At 37.2% G+C, this 21,709-nt stretch overlaps 3 protein-coding genes across 3 annotated transcripts in view; all 3 read left to right on the top strand.

Moving 5' to 3' along the window:
• Positions 1-7,910, top strand: part of LOC128229847 (uncharacterized) — a 67,200-nt gene extending 59,290 nt beyond the window's left edge. The window contains exons 6-11 of the mRNA XM_052941699.1: positions 3,383-3,522; positions 3,827-4,439; positions 4,970-5,218; positions 5,437-5,916; positions 6,180-6,372; positions 7,072-7,910. Coding sequence (XP_052797659.1) covers positions 3,383-3,522; positions 3,827-4,439; positions 4,970-5,218; positions 5,437-5,916; positions 6,180-6,372; positions 7,072-7,390 — 1,994 coding nt within the window. The 3' untranslated portion in view covers positions 7,391-7,910. The remainder of the gene's footprint in view (positions 1-3,382; positions 3,523-3,826; positions 4,440-4,969; positions 5,219-5,436; positions 5,917-6,179; positions 6,373-7,071) is intronic.
• Positions 7,911-12,307: 4,397 nt separating this feature from the next.
• Positions 12,308-15,966, top strand: LOC128232675 (oxidoreductase HTATIP2-like). Its single transcript, XM_052946372.1, has 5 exons — positions 12,308-12,881; positions 13,757-13,864; positions 14,359-14,496; positions 14,945-15,006; positions 15,328-15,966. Exons 1-5 carry the CDS (start codon positions 12,726-12,728, stop codon positions 15,539-15,541), a joined length of 678 nt encoding a protein of 225 aa, XP_052802332.1. The 5' UTR covers positions 12,308-12,725; the 3' UTR covers positions 15,542-15,966.
• Positions 15,967-16,325: 359 nt separating this feature from the next.
• On the top strand, positions 16,326-21,470 carry LOC128232317 (oxidoreductase HTATIP2-like). The gene is made up of 5 exons (XM_052945808.1): positions 16,326-16,752; positions 17,999-18,106; positions 18,412-18,549; positions 20,375-20,436; positions 20,686-21,470. Exons 1-5 carry the CDS (start codon positions 16,597-16,599, stop codon positions 20,897-20,899), a joined length of 678 nt encoding a protein of 225 aa, XP_052801768.1. The 5' UTR covers positions 16,326-16,596; the 3' UTR covers positions 20,900-21,470.
• Positions 21,471-21,709: the final 239 nt, after the last annotated feature.

Genomic DNA, 21,709 nt, shown 5'->3' with positions numbered 1-21,709 from the left:
TGTAGAAACCCTATTAGCCATCCCTTCCAGCCCCCGGGGCACGGTTTGACTAGTTAACAAATAACATTGGTGTAAAACACATCGACTGTCAATCAATTAAAACCATAAATCAATATTGCTACTGCGTACATGCGAAATCTTCATTATTATGTTTGGAACATTATCAATATTATCATTAAAATTAACATTTATCAAAACAAATTGACTTTTCAAACAAAAAAACTACATCGTTTGAAGGTACCGACATTGAAACAAAGAAAACACATCAAAACCATTGACTTCTAGAGATACATGTTGATTTGAGTCATTTTTAAACTGATGTATGAAGTAACCATTCTGAATAAAAGTAAACATTGTATTTAAAGTTATTTAAAGTTGTTGCAATGGTAAAGTATTGATAAAACAAGAATAACGTTTTAGGTTTATAATGGACATTGAACGTTGCTCAATTTAAAGTGGAGAATGAGAACTGAGCCTATGGTTACAAACAGTCTCAATTCCGAGTCTAGACTCAGAAAATAATAAATGACCAATGCATTCCCTTAGTTTTACAAAGATAAATGTAAATACTAAAAGAATGTTAAACAGTTATAAGTTTGAGCAAATTTCAGCTTCAGTTCTCAACTAGAAGAGAATTTGCAGTGAAATGGTAATTTGTAGTTTTGCCTTTTAAGTCTGAAGTCTGGGTTTGAGACTCGGACTTCAGAGTAGCAATATTTTAATTTTGTTGTAAAAATGCTATCACAGGAAAATTGGGGTAGAAATTGCTAAATTTGTTACAAATTATCTGTTCTGCGACCAGGCACACATATTTTGCCCAAATAAATTATAACATAGATTTTTTGAAATATTGAAGAATTAACTTGTTAACTGTGCTGATCTCATCATTGTTAACTTTACTGCTCTGAAAAGTTTATTGTAATCTGAGGTATTTCTCACACTTATAGGTGCATCATCAAATACTTTAATTAAAAAGTAACGACTGTATCGTAAATCACGTTGTTAACTTAAACAGAGTTCTGAACAATCTGCCCATTAACCTGCAATGCTAGATATCCACTCCTGTGTTTTGTTCATTTCATCTTTTAGCACCCAAATCCTTTGATACGACTGTTTTTTATTAGTTCCATCTTGGATTAAACTTGTTAACTATTGTGCCTGTTAAGAACATTACGGTGGGCTTATTGCTGCTGTACGTGTGCTGAATTTATTTCATATAAGCACAACCAGTGTCTCTGCCAACGGCATGCTACTTGGCCACTCTTAGTTTTTTTCGCAGATCCATCGACCCTAACAAAACCCGTGTATAGTATTTGCCTGAACGGTTGATTTCGGCTACAAGACCACTGAAGGCTTATTTGTTGTTTCGCCAACCCATCCACCCTAACACAACCCGTGTATAGTATCTGCCTAAACGGTTGATTCCTGCTACAGGGCCACTGAAGGTTTATATTTTGTTTCGCAGACCCGCCGGCCCTAACTTTGCCTAACTTGGAATCATCCCCTAAGTGTGTTCAACCACTTTACAATGTTCGAATAAAGTGATACTCTATGAACCCTGTAGGTTTCCCATACAAAAAGTATATACTAGTATATCAAACTCAAAACAAAGTTGTATTTGTTTATTAATATGGAATCTCTACTTGTAATATTTAAGTGTGAATTATATCTATATATTAAAACATTAATTAGATAATGTTTGAGAAAACTATTTTATTACCATCTAATACTAGTAAAATGTCTGTGAATTATCTCTTGTTTACACGTGTAAATTATGTCATTCTTTAAACAAATAATTCATTAAAGTAATTTTACAAGTCCAGTAAATAAACTTTGAGACAAATTTTGATTGATTAAAACATTGTTCAAAGAAGCGGTACTTAGTGAAAATTTGTACAAATTGACATATAAAACACGAGCTGTCTAATACACTGTTATAGGGGCCAGCCCCTTGACGGATCCTTAAGAGCCCCTGGTAAGTCCTGTCTTCAGAATCAATGCACTCCTCGGATGTTTTGCCCAAGGCGTTCCACTTCACTGACTCTGCCTCACTTTTTTCCCGCGGGGATCATTAAGTTTACTTATCGCTTTTATTGATTTTCAACTGTCAAATCGTGACGGATCATATTTAATAGTATCTCACCGTTAGCGAAATTTAACTTAAATTGATTGACTAATTTAAATCCCGCCTACTTTTTCGGTCGTAAGTCCCTAGGGGTGAAAAATTTAAACCACTCCTCAAAATTCGTATATAACATGTTACCACCATGGAGAGTTAAACAAAACTGAACTAGACACGGAAAAGTGATTTTAATTATAAGAAGGAAATTTGTGTTAAAATTTAAAATTTATATTTCCTGAAAATATTTCCTGATGGTGCAAACTGAACAGTTGGACGTTGATTCAGGTATTTATATCATACAGTTTCCGGATTTCAACTATTTACGCATCTAGGCTAATCTTAAAACCTAAGCTTAAAGGCAGCTACAAAATATATGCAAGAAATCATCAACGAATTAACAATTATGTCACAATCAATTATTCCTAATTACTATTTCACATTGAATTACTTCTGTTTTTAGAATGCACTATTATTATTATTATCGTTCTATATATTTCGATTTATTTGAATTTCGCTTAACGGTTCCCGGTGTTTTATTTTATATCTTTCTTTTTCTTATTTTGTCATTTCTTCAACCTTTTTTCACTTATGGACACAATCTTTGACCCCGGAAAATAACTTATTATTTTTCATTTCATATTGCTTCTGAATATTTAACCAATTAAGAAAACAATTACAGACAAAGTGTTCACGAAGCTATATCGAGGGTGAAACAAGCTGGTCAAAAAATACTATACAATATTTTCAAGTATTTTTTACATTGTGCCGGACACAATGTTTAAATATCTTTCGTTTTTATCTTAAATTTTAGACAAATAATTGGCGACAACAAGTCCGTCTTGGGGTATTAATTAGTATCTGACAAATTCATAAAAAGTACCAAATATTTGTTTGTCTTCTCATACTATTAAAATAAAATCATTGACAAGTTGCCCCAGATTGACTGTCCAATCCAGTGGCTGGGTTTTGGAAGTAGATAGAAGTGTATAATTAGATTGTACGTAAAATATCAAGGCAAAGATAGAAATTATAATATACTTGGCCATTGGGTATGCTTATTTGGAATGAATTGAAGTTTTATTTTGGACTCAATAGCCTATTGAAATTGTCATTTATATTTATAGGCAATTTTGGCACAAAATTCGAACATTATCTCCGGCAACATCTTCTTTTACTTTTGGCGATTTGACGCTTTCTATTACGTCTTTTACAACACTTTTTTTCCTTCTGGTGTATGGCAAGCATGCGTTTCTATTACAGCGGATGCTGATCAACAAGATCTGTTCTATCTGCTTGTGGATGAGGTATTAGGCGAGATTGAAGAGGCTAAAAAGCATTCCCGAACACCCTCACCTGATCTCACAGAAGAAAGTATGCCGTCTGCTGATGACAGCATTCTTGTAAGAAGCTCTTAAGACTTTTCCTTTTTGTTTATTTTACGCTTTATTCATCTTGTTCAGGCTGGTATTGCATTATGTTTTTGTGGCTGTTTTATTACTCATGACCTATTCTTGATTTATGTGTTATGCAACCGGTTTTATTTTATTTTTTCTTTGAGAGCTGATTCCGTTCAATTGTTTTTTCTATTCATTTGCACTGTTTTCTTTTTACTTTTGCACGCTTTTGTTGAACTATGGACACCAAGTTGATAATCATTTAAAAGCGCAACAAACTTATCTCAAGTTATTCACATTTTGATTACAGACACCTAGCTTAATGGAACACATAGACAGTTTCCACTTCGATCCCCGGCAGACATACACTCAGCCGTTTTACGACAGCTGCGGTGCCTTGAGCCCCCAGTCCCTCCCATACATGTCGCCCCCGCCCTCACACCTTCACCAGAATGAGAGGTATATCGAGGATCTACTGGAAGATGACGAGGAAGATGTAGAATATCTCAAATTTGTCGAGACAAATGAAAACCAAACCGCCATCTTGAATCACGTGACACCTTGTTACCAAGGAGAACGCCAGTACGCTGTTGAACAAAACTGTGCAAAAGACGACACACACGATACCCATCATAATGATGACACAAATTCAGTAAAAAGCATAGACTCTGACTGCAGAATTAAACAAAATAGAAGTGTTTCTGGCGGTAAATCAGACTATCAGTTGAACGTCCAAGAAATCAAAAAGGAGTATTCGGATTTGATACATTTGCCGGATATGACGCAATATTTTTCACCCGTCGAAACATCTACGTCATCATCGAAACAGACAACACACAGTCTACAGAGTTACTCAACAGGGCATCAATACGAACCAGTGCAATACATCCAGAATCATGAATTTGTCGAGGAGTCCTCGTGTGGTGAGTATTACACGCGGAAATAGAGTAATAATTGCTTCTTAATTGGAAAAAAAATAGTCTTTGTGAAGATTTGTTAATTACTCATTGTCTGCGCAGTGCTTTAACTTCCAACTTGTTAAAAGGCAACGAATGCCATTAGAATTAGTTTTATCAGATCACTAATGAATGAAACTTTTAGACTGTTAAAGTAATATATGGGGGTTTATTTAGATAAACCCGGAAGACTACATTTGTAATATGAACACTAATTTATATACAGTAGTAATAAACATGGTTATTTACTGACACGGAAAAGGAAGCTTTTGAAATATGTTAAGTTTTACATAAGTCAATACTTTAAATTATAAATCTTATTTGGAACTTATATCTATAAACAAAAACTTAATTCAATCAATGTGCTGCAATATACTATCTTAAACGCATGTAAACGGCAAATACCTGATATTTGAAAAGAAAGGCGGTTTAAGAAAAAAAAATCATGGTTTTGGAGGAATTAATGTCTGATTTTAAAACTTTAAATCGAATTTTAGATACCACAGTATCCGAATACATGAACTGGAGTATTAAACATCCCAAGACATGGTGCGCCACAGAGGTCCTGGACTGGCTGTATTTCTCCGCTGAGAAGTATGGCGTTGACTGCTCCGTCTTGCGGGGCGAGGCGTTCCGAACAGTGACGGGGGAACAACTCTGTAATATGACCGCTCAGGATTTCACGGTTCTGGAACCATGCTTCGGGATTCTCTTCCATAGGATATTCAGAGAACATCTGCAAATGTGTAAGTATTTGAGAAAATCAATCGATCAATCAATCCATCAATCAATCAAATATTTAATCAAAAGATAAATTTATAAAAAGTGATTCGATAAATAAGAAATAAACATATGAATACATTTATAATAATTTCGTGAAGAAATACATAAAAAATCTAATTCACTCATTTTAATTTATGTCATAGATAAATAAATAAATAAATAAATATGTTCTCTATTCCAGCCAACATGTCACCATCGTCCACAGGCACTTCATGTTTCTCCGCGAAGTCCGGCTACGAAAGGGCCCAGCATAAGTCCGATGACCAGCTCTTCTCATTCGCCTCTCCAACCGGAAGTTCCCCTAGTCTCGTCTCCAACTGCATGAGCCCGGGTGCCTCCTCCGAACACACCAGCCCGGAAATGTACCCCCACTACCAACACTCCCGGGACGCATCTTTCGAGTTCGCGCCTCAGACAGCTTCTTCCGGCCTGTTGACTCCCAGCATGGTACAACAGCAGGGATACAATTACGTGCTCCAGGCCCCTGACGGGCAGATGTCATACGGTTACGAGTACGACAGTGTGCCCTTCCAGACACCGAGTCGCGTGCTCGTGAAGGAAAAGTATAACACCGCTACTGTCCCCCGCCGAAAGCCCGGCCGCCCGAGGATCAAGAGCATCCCGACCGCGGACGAACTGCGCGCTCAGAGGGAAAAGAAAAGTGAGTCAGAATTTCAAATTGATTTGTTTGTTTGTTGTTTGGCCAAAATACTTTGTCTCTTAATCACCACCATTCGGAGTCATACTTTGTTAATTTCACGAACATTATAAAGCAAACTTTGCCAAAAAAAAAACACCATTGAAAGATCAAGAAGTACAGAAAAATATGTATGTTTTAAACATCATTTAATGACGGACACTTTTGGACAAACTAAACTCCTAGTAAAATACTTGTAATAAATGTTTTCTTTTTTTAATTTTCAGTGAAGAGCCAGCACCTATGGGAATTCATCTACGACATGTTAAACAATCCTTCCTACAACCCTGGGATCCTCAAGTGGGAGAATCAGTCCGAGGGCGTCTTCCGGTTCATCCAGTCCGAGTCCGTCGCGCATCTGTGGGGAACCCTAAAGAGCAACGAGAACATGACTTACGAGAAACTTAGCAGGGCTATGAGGTAAGCAGACGTCATCATTTATGTTGTTGTTGTTGATAATGTTGCTGTTGAAAATGATGTTGCTGATAACGAAGTTGTTGATGAGGATAATGATGATGATGATTGATGAGGATGATGGTGGTGGTGGTGGTGATGATGATGATGATGATGATGATGATGATGATGATGGTGATGATGATGATGATGATGATGATGATGATGATGATGATGATGATGATGATGATGATGGTGATGATGATGATGATGATGGTGATGATGATGATGATGATAGCTCTAAACGAAAACTGTTGACAACAGACGTTCAAGCTACTTTATTTTGAGGAAGTTAAATGATAATAATCGCTACTTTATCGTAGACGCTTCTTGTAGATTACTTGTTTTTGTTTTTGAATGAGTTACAATTTAGTTAATGGTTTGTCAAGTATATCATATATAGTAATACAAGTGTTTCACAAATCAATGTATTATATGATTTAAATATTGTAAACATTGAGTATGAAACTTCATTCATTAAGGACTATTTGAAAAATTGCTTAAGGCATAAATATTCGATTTGTAATTAATGAGTAATTGATGCGTTTAAATACACTTAAACCGATCTTGAGTGAACGTTTAAAAGCTACAAGATTCACGTGCAGGAAGTATCGTGAAATGTTTTCATTGATGTATAAATAATGTACATCTTTATTTTTCTTACAGACATTACTACAAACGGGGAATTCTTGAGAGAGTCGAAGGCAGACGACTTGTGTACAAATTTTCCCGCGAAACTCTCGAAAAAATGAAACAGAAGAAAAATATGCAGTTACTCGAAATTCAAGCTGAACAATTCGCAACCTCATCTAATTCTTCAAATAGAAACCAGTTTCTCGTAACATCAGTGTCGTCTGCTAACGTTGAACAAGCCTCGTTTTCAATTCCCGCACCGCAAATAAAGCGCGATGAGCACGTGGTCGCCACGAGCTCCTATTCCATGCCAGTACTTGCAGAAGATCTCCTAAATAACAGTCATGCATAATTTGACGTTGGTATCATAACTTGACAATATGATTTCTTACAACACGACGGTTTGTGCAATATGCATTATATAACGTGTGTCTCGCCTTTGCATAATACAATAATACATTCCGGTTAAAAACGGGAACCACCATTTTGTCTCAATGTTGCTTTTGACATGTTAAATCGTGTGATGTTCTAGTCGATGTTTTTTGTTTTATTTTTCAAAATTATTTGAAAGATATATGCATAAGTTTAATGTAGTTTGTAGTTTATTATTCTATAAATATATTCTGCCTAAGTAACTGATATTAAGAGCCAATTATTGTTGACTAACTTTTATGACAAAGCTGTCTTAAAGATCATCACCTGACCTCGGCAGGTCAGTTTGGTCATTTATTTATGTGTCAGATACAGGGTTTCGGTTCCGACAATCTGCCTTAAAAATGTGCTATTTGAATGTGATATTTTAACTTAATTATTCTTATGTTTTTGCAAACATTGCCTACATGATATATGCAATAAATTTTAAGATTTGTCAATGGTTTTGTTAATTATAAAAACGCCCATCCTTAATTTTGAAGTGACAATTACTTTTTTGGGGTCGTATCTTTGCACGTGCTCCACCCCCAACCGGAAACAGCCCCTTAGTACAAACTAACTATCTTTTTAAGTGTTTAAGTGTTCTGCATTATATTATGCAAACTGTCCACTAATTGGGTCAGACATTGTTTATATTTACCGCTTCAACTGATTAAAATCAATAACGGCTGACTGCTGATTTACTGAAATAAATGCACATGTATTTGAAGATTTGCTTAATACTGCCTTCTCATTTGACAAAGTATAATGTTGACCACTGAATGTGCTTTTTGGCGTTTAAATGTGCACCCGTACCCCAGCCCACTTCCCCACGAAAATATAGGCTGATTTGAGTATAAAATGATGCATTTTGATGCATATATTTTGAACAATAGTGACATGAAATGCTACTTTTGACAATCATACGGGCACAGAAGATAGGGTGGCATTTTGTTTGAGCCAAAAGTGCAAAACTGTATCTTATTTTGCGACTTCTTTCAATAAGAAACGTGATCTCGTTAAAACAAAATCAGTTCTCAGTGAAACAGATATACCTCAGCTTTGTCACAGACCGTTTTTAAAATGGGAGGACTTTGTATAAATGTTCAAGGTATGAAGACAAGTCAGGGGTGGTTTTCAAAATACAACTTAGGGTCATACATCATTGACTTCATTCGCACTATTGGTCAGGTGTGATCCGATTAGCTACATCGTTCTTAGATCCGATTAAGATCAATATTGAATACCAGCCCCGAGACTGTTTTTTCCTTATCGCAACTGGTCGTCAGAACAGACTGTTGTGAACATGGCCACGTGGCACAAGACTTTCGAAACCTGTTTTAATAAAGATCTTAGAGCTTTTTTCCGTTTCATTGTCACATATAGCAGTAGTTTTAAGTAAAACAAAGACTAGTATTAAACTAAAACATAATTTACTTGTTGCCATTCAGAACGTTTCCCAGTAAATAATTAAGATACTTGAAGTAAGTAACTTATATCCTTTACTGAAATGGCCCCACTATGATCTTTTTGAGGAATGAGTCGACGTAATTCGTTTAATTTAAGCAGGGTTAAGAAAACTGCAGTAATACCAAACATCATGGAATATTTACAATTTTCCCACCCCTTTTCTAAAAGTAAACTTTATTTTCAGACAAAAAAGGAATGACATCATCGCTCACATTGTGACACTCCTCTGAAAAAAGATTCAATGGCCAACTTTAATATTATAAAATCTATTATTTCTTTATTAGTATTGATGTTTTTTGTCCAAATGTAACTTTTGATCCCTAGATTTTAAGCACCTTTCTTGGCCGAGAGTGTAAAATAGGTCATTCTAAAACCGAGCGAAGATTTTTTTGCGGAAACGAAGTTTTCCGATGAACCTATTTTACACGAGCGGCGATGATATATGTGTATCCTCTCACCTCGGTAAAATATAATTAAGTAAAAATGTATTATTTGACTTTTTTAATATACGGGTACTTTTTATCATTGCCTGGGGGCAAGATAACGATGTCCAGCATGGCCAAATATTTGGATCTACAAATCTTGGTCGGAAGAAATGCCATGTTTTTTGTGACGAACAATGTCGACAGCTATATTAATACCAGTAGACTTGCGTGTATATTATTACCCCATTCTTCTTCCTAGTTTACAAGCACTCTTCAATGTTCACAAAAAAATTGTCCAATAAGTCTTTGAAATGTAACAATGAGGAAGTACGATCTGAAAAGTGCTCTTAATATCTTTAGAATATGACACGAGTCGGAATACCTTGGCTTGGATGATGCCCTTGATTATTGGCCAATCAGGTGGATGGATTTTCAATGAATGGAATGACGAGTCAAAGACAGCCGCATTCGGAATTCCTCGGCCATTTTTATCGAAAATAACCTCGGATGTATGCCGGTACATCAGTTGAAGTAGTTCGTATTTTTTTTAATAATATCATTAATTAAATATAGTGATTTAGAGTTGCATTTTTTATCTAAGTTTAAATTGATTGTCAGTGAAGTGCAAATATAATTATGATTCCCAAGAGTTAAGTCATAAAGTTTAACTGCTAAATAAAATTACTACGCGATCTACTTGCAGCGGACTTAAACGTTCCGCTTTTTGAGTATGTAAACCGTCCAAATACATCCGAGGTTGTTTCGATAAAAAAAAATGGCCGAGAAGTTCCGAAAGAGACAGGCGCTGAGCTAGAACTTTGTTCGGATTCTGCGGATGTAAAATTGTTTCTAAATAGGTGGGCAAAATCAGCCACCAATCTTTGCATAAGCTGGCAAAAGCAGGCAAAATCAGCCACTAACTTTTAGATAGGCAGGCGCAATCAGCCACCAAATTTCGCCTTAGTGGTCAAAATTCAACATCAATTTTTGCCGAGGCAATCAAAACTCGCCACCAATTTATGTATATGTGGAATCACCGAACTTTTTTGCGAAGGAAGTCCAATCCAGCCATCATTTTTTTTACGTAGGCGGGTAAAATTCGCCAAAAGTTTTTGCCTATCTGGAAAAAATCCGCAACTAAGCTTTACATTGGTAGGCAAATCTGCCACCAATTTGTGCCTAGTCGTTAAATTCACCATTAATTTTTGCCTAGTCGTCATATTCACCATAATTTATTGCCTACGTTGAAAAATTCAACACCAATTTAAGCCTAGATGGATAAACTGCACCACAAATTTATCCATGCAAAATCCGCCAACTCTTTTTGCATAGGCGGACGAAATCCTCGACGATTTCTTGGCAAAGGCCGTCAAATTCAGCCATCAATGGTTGCATAGGCAGCCAAAATTTGCGAAACGTTGTTACATGTATATAAGTTGAAAAAATCTGCCACTTAGTGTACTTTAGGCCGCCAAAATCCGCCATTAATGTTTGCCTATGGCGACGAATCCGCAACCACCTGTGTTCCAAGGGGGACAAAATGCGCCATATATTTGTTCACCGGTGGACAGAATCGCTCTTTAAAATGGATTTCTTCATAGCATCCACTATCTGGATACATACTTACCTACAAATGAATGCAAAATCATACACATGAAATAAAACAACCTACACCCAACTCTATACAAGGTCTTCGGCTTAAGGAATGTTTGTAGAATTTCGGACGGAGCAAGCCAAAGGTGGCTAAATTAAGTGATGTTTTGTTGCTAGTGCGAATGAAGCGCATATTTTCCCAATCAGTTGATGCCTTATTACTGTAAGAAGTAGTGGTATAATAATTATTATGTATTTATTTGGCTAATAGACATTACTATTCAACAATGTTACCGACTGGGTTGGTTTGAAAAGTATCTATTGTGCACGTGTTAAAATAATAAGTTCAAAACAAATGTAATAAAAAGTAGACATATAATCATAGTATGATAGTCACTATCTGTAAGTATGAGATTGGTGAGCCCGTCTTTCCCTTACGGTTATCGTGGACGTTAGTTATGAATTTAACAAATTTTGAGGAAATCTAATAATTATTAAGGGAGGGAACTCTTTCTCATTGCCGAACGTTCAATTGTCCTCCCTTCTTTATTTTGGCGCCTTTCTAACTTGTTCTTTAGTTTTAATCCGGTTCGGACGTGTGTCTTCTAACTTCCTCCCGCCCGGTTCTTTTATTACTTTTTGTCGGACAAGTTCTCAATGATTTCTTTGCTATTACGGTTAATCATCTTTTTCTCTCTATTATTTTAGGTAATTGAATTTTCACTTATTATGCTTTCTGGTGTTGTATATCCTTGCATGGAGGATTTATGGCTGCTTTTGACAAAAAAAGTTTGATATCTATGTTAATTTCATTTCCAATTTAGCAACATATTATTTCGGCCAAATTAAATTTATATTTTACATTTGTCTTTGTTCTTCCTGAGCGCAATAATTATGAACTATGAAGACACTATTAGTATTTCGGAGATATCCGCCTGCTAGGAATATTAATTTATACACGTTCCACTTTATTTCATAACGTATAGTAGAATGTTTATATATGTTAGAGCTGATTAAGTAATTTCTTCGTGAATTAGTAACCAAAGGGAGCGGAGCGCAGGCATGGCTATATGCGCATGCGCAGTTATAGCAATTTACTTAATCATGAAGAGTCATCTTCGGCAATAAGTAACGATTCTTCATAAAAAAGACACTAAGCATTTTAATAATCTAGCGCCCTTGGTTGGCTGAAAATGTAGGCTAAGCACTAATTTTGCGTTGGAAGTCAAAGGTGGCAGAGCATTCAGTCAAATCGTCTCACCTTACCGATGCCGGTTTTACAACTCGCTATCGATAAGGTTAACTTTAATAACTGACCCATTTTACCATGTGATATTTACTGATAAGCGATTTAGAACGTATTAAGTTTACCAAATGTACATGTGTACTTTATTTGGTTATGTTTTTAACTGAATAGTAAATAAGCTGCTATTATTCGTGGATATAGAATAGCATAATTTATTAACAAGGTATTCAATCGAAGAAGTGAAGGTCCTTTATATCCCTATACTGTGACCTTAGATCTGGATTATAGTGCCTAAGATGGACACTTGAAGACATGAATTGTGAACTTCAAAGGGAACATAACTGAACGAACACGAAAGTTAAAACACAAAACAAAAAGGAAGTAGTAGAAGAAGAAGTAAAAGAAGAAGAAGAAGAAAGAAGAAGAAGAAGAAGAAGAAGAAGAAGAAGAAGAAGAAGAAGAAGAAGAAGAAGAAGAAAGAAGAAGAAATTGAAGAAGAAGAGGCGCACAGTCAAACATAAGCAGACACATACGAGCCAGTGATGGCAAGTGCCTGTAAAAGTGCGTTTGTGTTGGGATACACTGGTGAGACCGGTAAAGCTCTGGTACAAGCTCTTGTCAAGGACCAGCACTTCCGGAAGGTGCGCCTGATCGGACGCAGAAAAGTGGAACTTCCGGTGGAGATTGATAGCCGATTTGTAAGTAATTCTTGTAGGGGTGGGGATATATACAACATTAAAAATAATGTTGGGAGATATTGAGCTTATAAACGTCCGGTTCAACTTATTTGGAGAGCATTTACTTGCGAATGTATGGATTTGCAGCCAGGACGCCAGGGCGCCAGGGCGCCAGGCTGATAAATTCACACTGCCAGGCTCCTAAGCAGCATTCTTCACTCTACGATGCTGTCAGGCTTTACACTACCAGGCTGCATTATTCATGCTGCTAGGCTGTCTGGCTACCCGGCTGCCAAATTCATTCCGCCCGGCTGCATTACTCATGCTGCTAGGCTGCCTGGCTACCCGGCTGCCAAATTCATGCTGTCCGGCTGATTTATTCATGCTGTTAGGCTGCCAGGCTATCCGGCTGCCAAATTCACGCTGCCAGGCTGCATTATTCATGCTGCTTGGCTGCCTGGCTACCCGGCTGTCAACCTCATGCTGCCCGGCTGCATCATTCATGTTTCTAGGCTGCCTGGCTACCCGGCTGCCAGCTTCATGCTGCCAGGCTGCATTAATTATGTTTCTTCATGCTGCCCGGCTGCATTATTCATGCTGCTAGGCTGCCAGGCTACACGCCAGCCAACTTCATGCTGCCCGGTTCATTATGCATGCTGCTAGGCTGCCTAGCTTCACTCTGCCAGACTGCATTATTCATGCTGCTTTCTGCCGGGCTACACATTAGCCAACTTCATGCTGCCCGGCTGCATAATTCATGCTGCTAATAATGGACAAATATATGTAATACATGAAAAGTTAAGTATCAAAAGCAACAACACGAATTCGTGGTTCATATAATCTTATGCCATAAAGACAGTCTTTATATTTTCAAGTTTTTCTTTTTCTTTTATAAGGAGCAAGTTGTTGTGGATTTTGAAAAGCTAGGGGAACACAAGGACGCCTTCACCGGATATGACGTGGGCTTCTGTTGCATGGGGACCACGAGGGCAAAAGCGGGTCCGGTAAGGCGGATACTTTAATTTAGTAAATAATTTAACCGCAGGGTTAAATACTATAGAAAATATATTGTAAAAGGGACTCGCTATTGTTTTATAAAATCACGTGTTTATGGCGAAATAAAGTGTTCCGGCGGGTAATGGAGGGGTTCAAAACAGGACTACTTTTTGAGGGTTGACCGTATTGTCCGGCTGGCCAGCACTGTGAAAGAGATGGGATGCGGGAGAGGGAGGGACATGTTTTGTAAATAATAAAACAAGAAATTCGTTTCATAAACAACTATGTTTGCAAGCCACTTTGTGAGTGTTGGTCGGGTTGATATGAAAGAGAGCGGCTGGCGGGTACTGGGTGGGGAAGGTGATTTGTCTTGAATTATGAGGTGAGGGCGGACGGCAAGCGAGGGATCCGAGTGCCACCAGCGCTTTATTGCGGAAAGTGTCAGTGCACAAACACCATATTCTGTTAAACAAGACCACTTTATAAATACTTTTCATTGCAGGCTCACTTCGTGAGGGTTGACCGGGACTATGTTGTAGAGAGCGGCCAGCTGGCGAAAGACGCCGGATGTCAACATTTTCTTATCGTCACCGCCACGGGCGCGGACAAGAACAGCATGTTCCTTTATAATAAAACAAAGGTAGCTGGGGTGTATGTAGGCGGGGGGTTCACTGTATCGGACCAAGTAATTTGAACTAATTATGGTATTTTTAATATCCGTACAGTATAGAGGTTATACTTTGCTGGGCCGAGAAATACAGGTTCGTTCTATCAACCTATAGGATTAGTTTAAATAAGATAAGCTAACAAAATTTTACTTTTCAAATCATGGGTCATGTAAAGAAAGGTTGTTATGCAAGTTAAGCTTAATTCAGAATGTTCTAACACAAATAACACAGGCTCAGTTGAACAACAATATACTTTAACATGTTCCCTTTCTTCGTTCCCACGGTTCAGTCTTTTACAGTGATCATATATATTTAACCAATGTTCAGATGATTTGAGTAGTCTATCTCCCTTTTATCATAATATATGTAATCACATATACCAGTGATTTTTAATATTTTATAATGTTTCCCTCCTTTCAGGGCGAGGCGGAAGAAATGCTCAAAGAAATCAAATTTCCCACGTTAACAATTCTGAAACCAGGGTAACATATTTAATATTGTATCTTGTGCATTTATGCTTTAGTAGTTTTCATGGCTATGTGTACGAACGCCGTTGAAACACGTGACGTCATAAACGTCTGCCATGTTTGTACGACGTTAAATTGTTTTGCGAACGTTATTTTCAGCATTAATATTCAAATATTAACATGAACTCACCAAATGTTTCCAATAAATGAGCCTTGAAACTAAATCATGTACATTAAATCACTAAACATTTACTTTAAATTCAATACCGAGGAATGACATCATATCTTTGCGTGACGTAAGCAATACTCTGAGCATGTGACCATCTTTATTTACAGCCTTCTCCTGTGTCCGCGTGTGGAGTCTCGCTTCTTTGAAGAGGTGGCTAAGGTCATGTTTAAGCCCATTACCGCCGCCTTTCCCACGCGCTTTTCCGTGCACGTGGAAATACTGGCACGTGCAATGGTCCATCTCGCCAAATGTCCACCTAACGAAAGTGTGCACGTGCTGGATAACAAGGCGATACACCGAGTGGCGACGGAAAACAAATGACGATTGTTGACCGCGTGGTTGAAACAAAAGCACCGCAAAATAATGTCATTGTGCGTCTGTTTTTGAGCAGATTAAGGAACAAAACACACCAAGAAATGAGCCGGAGCTACGGGACTTTCTACATCTATGTGTACTTTCATTGTAAACGGGTGTACAAATTCATTTTAATATATTTAACCATTTTTAACCAAGGTAAAGTTTTGGCCGACGATGGGGACAAAGCGTTGCAATTGACTGTGTTCTTTTGGAGACCAAATTTTGAAATTTTATTAAGCTTTATTAAGTTTCAAATAATATAAATTGTGAATGTATTCTCTGTGATATATGATAAAACAGATTTTGTTTTTATTATAAATCATTATTTTCATGTTGTTTTGCCATTTTTTCATCATTATTTGAGTTGAGTTGGGTAGATTCGAGCTGAGTTGAGTTTAGTATAATATGATTGTTAAGTTATTTGCTCAATATAAAAAGGATATATAACTGTTCTTATTGTTTACTTTAATAAGACTGAATTCCATCTTAAATCGAGACTCATTAAAGATCTGTACCCGGAAAATTAGAAATAATTCAAATAAACGATTGAAGAATATTTGTGATAGAATCTACTACAAACGTCCATGTATTTTTGAAGCCTTGATTGATTTTCTGTATCTGAAACATTAACTGGGACACTGTGTCTAAAACTAGGACACTGGGATATACTAGTGAGATATCCTGATTAATACAAAACAATACTGGGATACTTCAGTGGGATATCGAGGTTAATATAAAACTAGGACGTGATCGAATTTGAAATTGGAAATAACTATGTATGAAATACACCGTATCGCTTTATAGCACTCACACAAGCCTAAATTTATATGATCATACAATAGCAGTAGATATGCGCAAAAAAGAAGTTTAATCATTTAAAGGCAAACACAGGTACAAGTTATAAAGCTACCGCTTTGAGTTTAAAATAAATACATGTACTAATCGCGCTCCAGTGATTAAGCTGAAATCATTGCAAAATAAAGTAAACATCTATCGTTAATAGTTATCATTCAAAGAACATGGACGCCACAGTAAGGAATATATTTGTGCTGGGATATACTGGGGAGACAGGGAACACTCTACTTCCGCTTCTGGCGAAGGAGCAGCGGTTCCAAAAAATAAGACTTATCGGCAGACGAATGGTGGAACTTCCGGTGATCAACGAGGACAGATTTGTAAGTAGTAACTTAAAATGCTTCACATTGTTCTGTTGTATTAAGTATATGATAAGAATTACTTATTGTACAGGTACGTAAACCTGTGGACTACATTTGCACGCTACGTCATCCAGGTATGAATATTTTGTACGGTCACGTGTGGACTACATTTTGAACGCCAGTGGCGGTTCCATGATTCGACATTAGAGGGGGCGGGGCATAACTTAAGGGGGTAATCCTTTTACCTGCGCCCCTCCCTCAGAATCGAAAATGATTTCGTGTAAAGTGTTGGCAAGGGCGTTTGGGCATACTCCCACAAGAAAAAAGTCTCAGAATTTGAAATATAAAGTATACTTGGACGATTGGGGGTGGGGGTAGGGGCGCCGGATGCGCTACTACATATAAGGTAGTTAGCGGCATTTACAATGTTAAGAGTTAAACATGCTAGAATCTTTGAAACCAAGCTTATTTACCGTCGCCATCTGGTTATATAAACATTGTTCGAGCAGTGAATTTAGGCTGTGTGTGTATGTAAGCTTATTTATACTCGCACTCGGGCCTAGCCCATTCGGCGAGTGCCGATGAGTGAAATATTGTTAATCATTTTAGTGTTTTTGTTTTTTAGCAAAGTCCATAGACTGAATGTAACCCTGGCTAGAGATACCCTGGTTCTTTAACGTGCACCGGTGTATAGCATTGTCATTCGGGACCCCCATTTAACGTCCCTCCATAAGAATTATTTTAGTAAAGCGGTGGGGAATCGAACCTGCGACCCCTTGATTGACATTCAAGTGTGTTACCACTAGACCACGGATCCTCTGGGCAGTATCCAATATCATTCTAATCCTTATCCAGAGACACGCTTCAGTGATTCCATTCAGTCTATTGACCAATTAATTTTGCATTCCAATCAAAACACTCAGATTCTACTTTTAGATTAAGGTTATGCCCACACGTGCTTTTAACTTTATAACAGTCCCGATTAAAACGAAACGAAACCTCAGCAACAAAACGATCATATATAGTTATATACACTATAATCAATTGACCCGACTGTGAAAACGGAGTACATTTACATAACATAAGTATTGTTGAAAATCGTCTTCAGACAACCTATTAACATGCTTCCTTTGGCCATGACGTATTTATGTGTAGTTACACGTTCAAGTACACGTTCCCTGTGTGGTTTGCAACCTCTGTTATATTTCTGCACGATTTTCCTCAGACAGTAAAAACGGTACGGGGGACACTTGTATATCTTCAGGAGCAGGTGGTGGTGGACTTTGAGAAGTTGGAGGAGTATCAGGACGCCTTCACCGGATGTGACACGGGCATCTGTTGCCTTGGGACCACACGGGGGAAGGTGGGCTCGGTAAGGCTTTATTTGCTACTTTGTAAATCAAGCATAGTATATGTAGGTTGTTTGATAAATACGATACTCATCTCGAATATCGTAGACAGTATAGATATATTTTCAATTCGGCCGGATATTGACTCAAAGGGGATGAAGAAATGGGCTGAGAAAAGAGGGCAGAGGAACCACTAGTACTACAAGGCTATTAAATTATGAAGCGTATTACTTATACTTTACATGCAGTATAATTTTCAATATTAAAGATGTACGGTCGTATTCATTTTATACAAAATATATCATTCAACAAAAGACTCCCATTGCAGGCGAACTTCGTGCGAGTGGACCGGGACTACGTGGCAGCTAGCGGACGTGTGTCGAAGGCGGCCGGTTGTCAGCATTTTATAGTCCTCTCTTCCGGTGGAAGTAATAAGGACAGTTCCATTCTGTACACCAAAACTAAGGTATGTTCTTATAACTGCGACGTGGCAAAGAAGGGTTTCTTTGGTATGGCTGTTCCTTATAGACTAAGTCGTGTCGTTGTATATTTACCAGTCAATTGTAATCACAGCTCCAAGGTCCGGGGGTATACCGGGGATATGGCGGTGTAAATGGGCCATGTTTTTACCTTTCAAATGGGCCCACAGTGCCGAGTGACTGCGGGTTTTTTTTTCGCTCCGAAAATAGCGGGGAATGGGCCTAGGTATCACAGGGTGCGGTGAAATTGTTGCGGGGATTTTACCAGCAGTTTGTCCCCACAGTGCGGGGATTTTACCCGGGATTGGCTGGACTTAGAGTCAACCCGCTAATCCCCGGACCTGGGGGGGGGATAGTGATTACAATTGACTGGTGCATTATATTCTGGTCATTTTGCTGGTGATCAACAATTAATTGAAACTGTAAATAATTAAAACACACACACATTTATTTATTTTATTTATTTTTTATTGTTAGCTCGACTATTCGAAGAATAGGTGGGCTATACTACTCGCCCCAGCGTCGGCGTCGGCATCCGGTTAAAGTTTTAGCGCAAGTTAGGATTTTCGCTTATAAGTCTAATAAGCCTACATTCAATTGACTTAATAATTCACGCAGTTGTTCATGGCCATCACATGATGAGGTTAGATAACTCCATGTTATTCTTTACACAGATTATGGCCCCTGATTGACTATGGAACTTAGGTTAAAGTTTTAGGGCAAGATGGAATATTTATTAATAACTTCTATATCCTTTGTTCAATTGACTTAATACTTCACACAGTTGTTCAGGACCATCACACAATGAGGTTACATAACTCCATATTATCCTAAATACAAGTTATGGCCCCTGATTGACTTAGGTTAACGTTTTAGGGCAGGTTAAAGTTTTAGGGTAAGTTGGGATTTTCACTTAAAACTCCAATACCATTCATTCAATTGACTTAATACTTCACACAGATGTTCAGAGCCATCACATAATGAAGTTAGATAACTCCATATTATCTTTTATAAAAATGATGGCCCCTGATTGACTATGGAACTTAGGTTAAAGTTTTATGGCAGGTTGTGATATTGTTTAATAACTTCTATACCCTTCATTCAATTGACTTAATACTTCACACAATTGTTCAGGAACATCACCCAATGAGGTTACATAACTCCATATCCTTAATACAAGTTATGGCCCCTGATTGACTTAGGTTAAAGTTTTAGGCAAGTAAATGTTAAGGGCAAGTTGGGATTTTAATAAAAAAAACTTCTATACCATTCATTAAATGCACTTAATAAAATTCAAAATTATTTACGACCATCTTACAACATGAAACATAACTCTATTTTAAGCCTAAATACAAATTATGGCCCTTTATTTTTTTGATATTTTTTTAAATATCCTTTGAAAGGCATATTTGTATATTCTTTACCACATTTTCATAATGGGAAATCAAGTTATTTGAATGACTTGCGCCATTGTTAGGGCGGGCTGGTGGGAGGGCAGCATCAAGTCACTTTATGTATCGAATAATTTTAGTCAGGTTTGACATAAAGAGACCAAACTTGGTATTATTACATTGTTATTGTATTCTAAGTCAAAGCGGCATAGTCGAGCGCGCTGTCTTACGACGGCTCTTGTTTAACTATGAAAAGGATATAATAAATAAAGAAATTAGAATATGAGAAACAAAAATAAGACTTTTACATGCACTAAGGGAATATTCTATCAGAAAATGTTAACTTTTTATGAAAACAGTCATACCCGCTGACGTATATATGAGCTTAAATTATTAATTGAACTTTATACTGTATTTCTAGGGAGAGATGGAAGAACTTCTTAAAGAATGTGATTTGCCCAGACTGACCATACTGCGACCAGGGTAGGCGTAAAGCAGTTCATCATCTGCCATTGTCATTTTAATTCATGTTATCAAAACTATCTATAGAATAAATACCTGATACCTAAAAGTTAAAATATAAATGGCCTTTATTGAACAAGACATTTGAATACAACTATATAACACTTGGATAATGATACCAAATGTAAGGCTCTTCTAATTATTAAAAAAACTGTGATTTTACTTCACGGACGTGGCGTATTAGTAAAATTCTTTATTATACTATTTTAGATTATTCACGGGTCCCCGGGAAGAGTTTAGGTGTGGTGAACGTTTTATTAAGTGCCTATGTCTGCCATGTGCTGTCACGTGCCCTGCATCCACCGGAACTATCCACATCAACAAACTTGCACGTGCAATGTTCAACGTAGCTGTAAACCCGCTTGGACACAGTGTTGTGATTTTGTTAAATAAAGACATTCACAAAATTGCAGCCTGGAAGTAGTTCATTTTATTTATCAGTCCGTTCCACATAAACAAACTTGAACATGCTAGAGAAAACATCGCTGTAACCCCGCCTAGATGGAGGTATCGTAATTTTGTGACATACTCAGACGTTCAGAGACTTGCTGAATGTATTGGTCACATAAGGAAAGTACATTCACATTTCATACGCTTGATTTTCATTTTTTCCATCAAACTTGTCCTTACATAAACGAACTGGCGTTAATGGTCAGCATAACCATTCCCGAGCCTTCGAGGCCATGCAATGCTTTGTTATTAGAACATATATTTACAGACTGATGGAAATGGACTATATTTGTCGCAAAACGGTTATGTTTTTCTCATGTTGTTTCTTTTTAATGTATTTTGGCTGGAGTTATTCACATAAAACTCCTTTACAAAGCACAGGTCAAGTTTGCCTTAACCCCGCCTAGGATCCAACTATGTGATTTATTTTTATATGATTCTTTTATATTGCTCGATTTATTAGTAGATATTTTATATTACTCCAAATTCGAAACCGTTGACGGTTTGTTTTGTTGTTGTTTTTCAAAAATAAATAATAAATATCATTTTGTATTTGGTCATTTTTGCCGTTCAATGTGGTACCTTGTGTTCTTTATTCTATTTTAGTTTTGTTATTTACGCTTCATTAATGTTTTTTTCTGGTTATATTATGGATATGCACCACTGTTTGATGCATTATGTTCTAGACAGCAAACATAGTGGTTTATAATTTACCCAATGGTGCATTTACATAAGACAGTATCATACTCTTTTATTTGAAACGGACTATATTGGATCAGACTAT

This window comes from Mya arenaria, chromosome 4 (assembly GCF_026914265.1).
Source record: "Mya arenaria isolate MELC-2E11 chromosome 4, ASM2691426v1".
NCBI lineage: Eukaryota > Metazoa > Mollusca > Bivalvia > Myida > Myidae > Mya > Mya arenaria.
This window is presented reverse-complemented; position numbering and strand designations above follow the sequence as displayed.

Excerpts from the sequence above, each read along its gene's own strand:
- LOC128232675 (XM_052946372.1), top strand. The coding sequence starts at position 12,726 with ATGGCAAGTGCCTGTAAAAGTGCGTTTGTGTTGGGATACACTGGTGAG. Across the intron at positions 13,865-14,358 it reads CGAGGGCAAAAGCGGGTCCG|GCTCACTTCGTGAGGGTTGA; the intron begins GTAAGGCGGATA and ends TTTTCATTGCAG. Across the intron at positions 14,497-14,944 it reads TCCTTTATAATAAAACAAAG|GGCGAGGCGGAAGAAATGCT; the intron begins GTAGCTGGGGTG and ends CCCTCCTTTCAG.
- LOC128232317 (XM_052945808.1), top strand. The coding sequence starts at position 16,597 with ATGGACGCCACAGTAAGGAATATATTTGTGCTGGGATATACTGGGGAG. Across the intron at positions 18,107-18,411 it reads CACGGGGGAAGGTGGGCTCG|GCGAACTTCGTGCGAGTGGA; the intron begins GTAAGGCTTTAT and ends CTCCCATTGCAG. Across the intron at positions 20,437-20,685 it reads CTGACCATACTGCGACCAGG|ATTATTCACGGGTCCCCGGG; the intron begins GTAGGCGTAAAG and ends ATACTATTTTAG.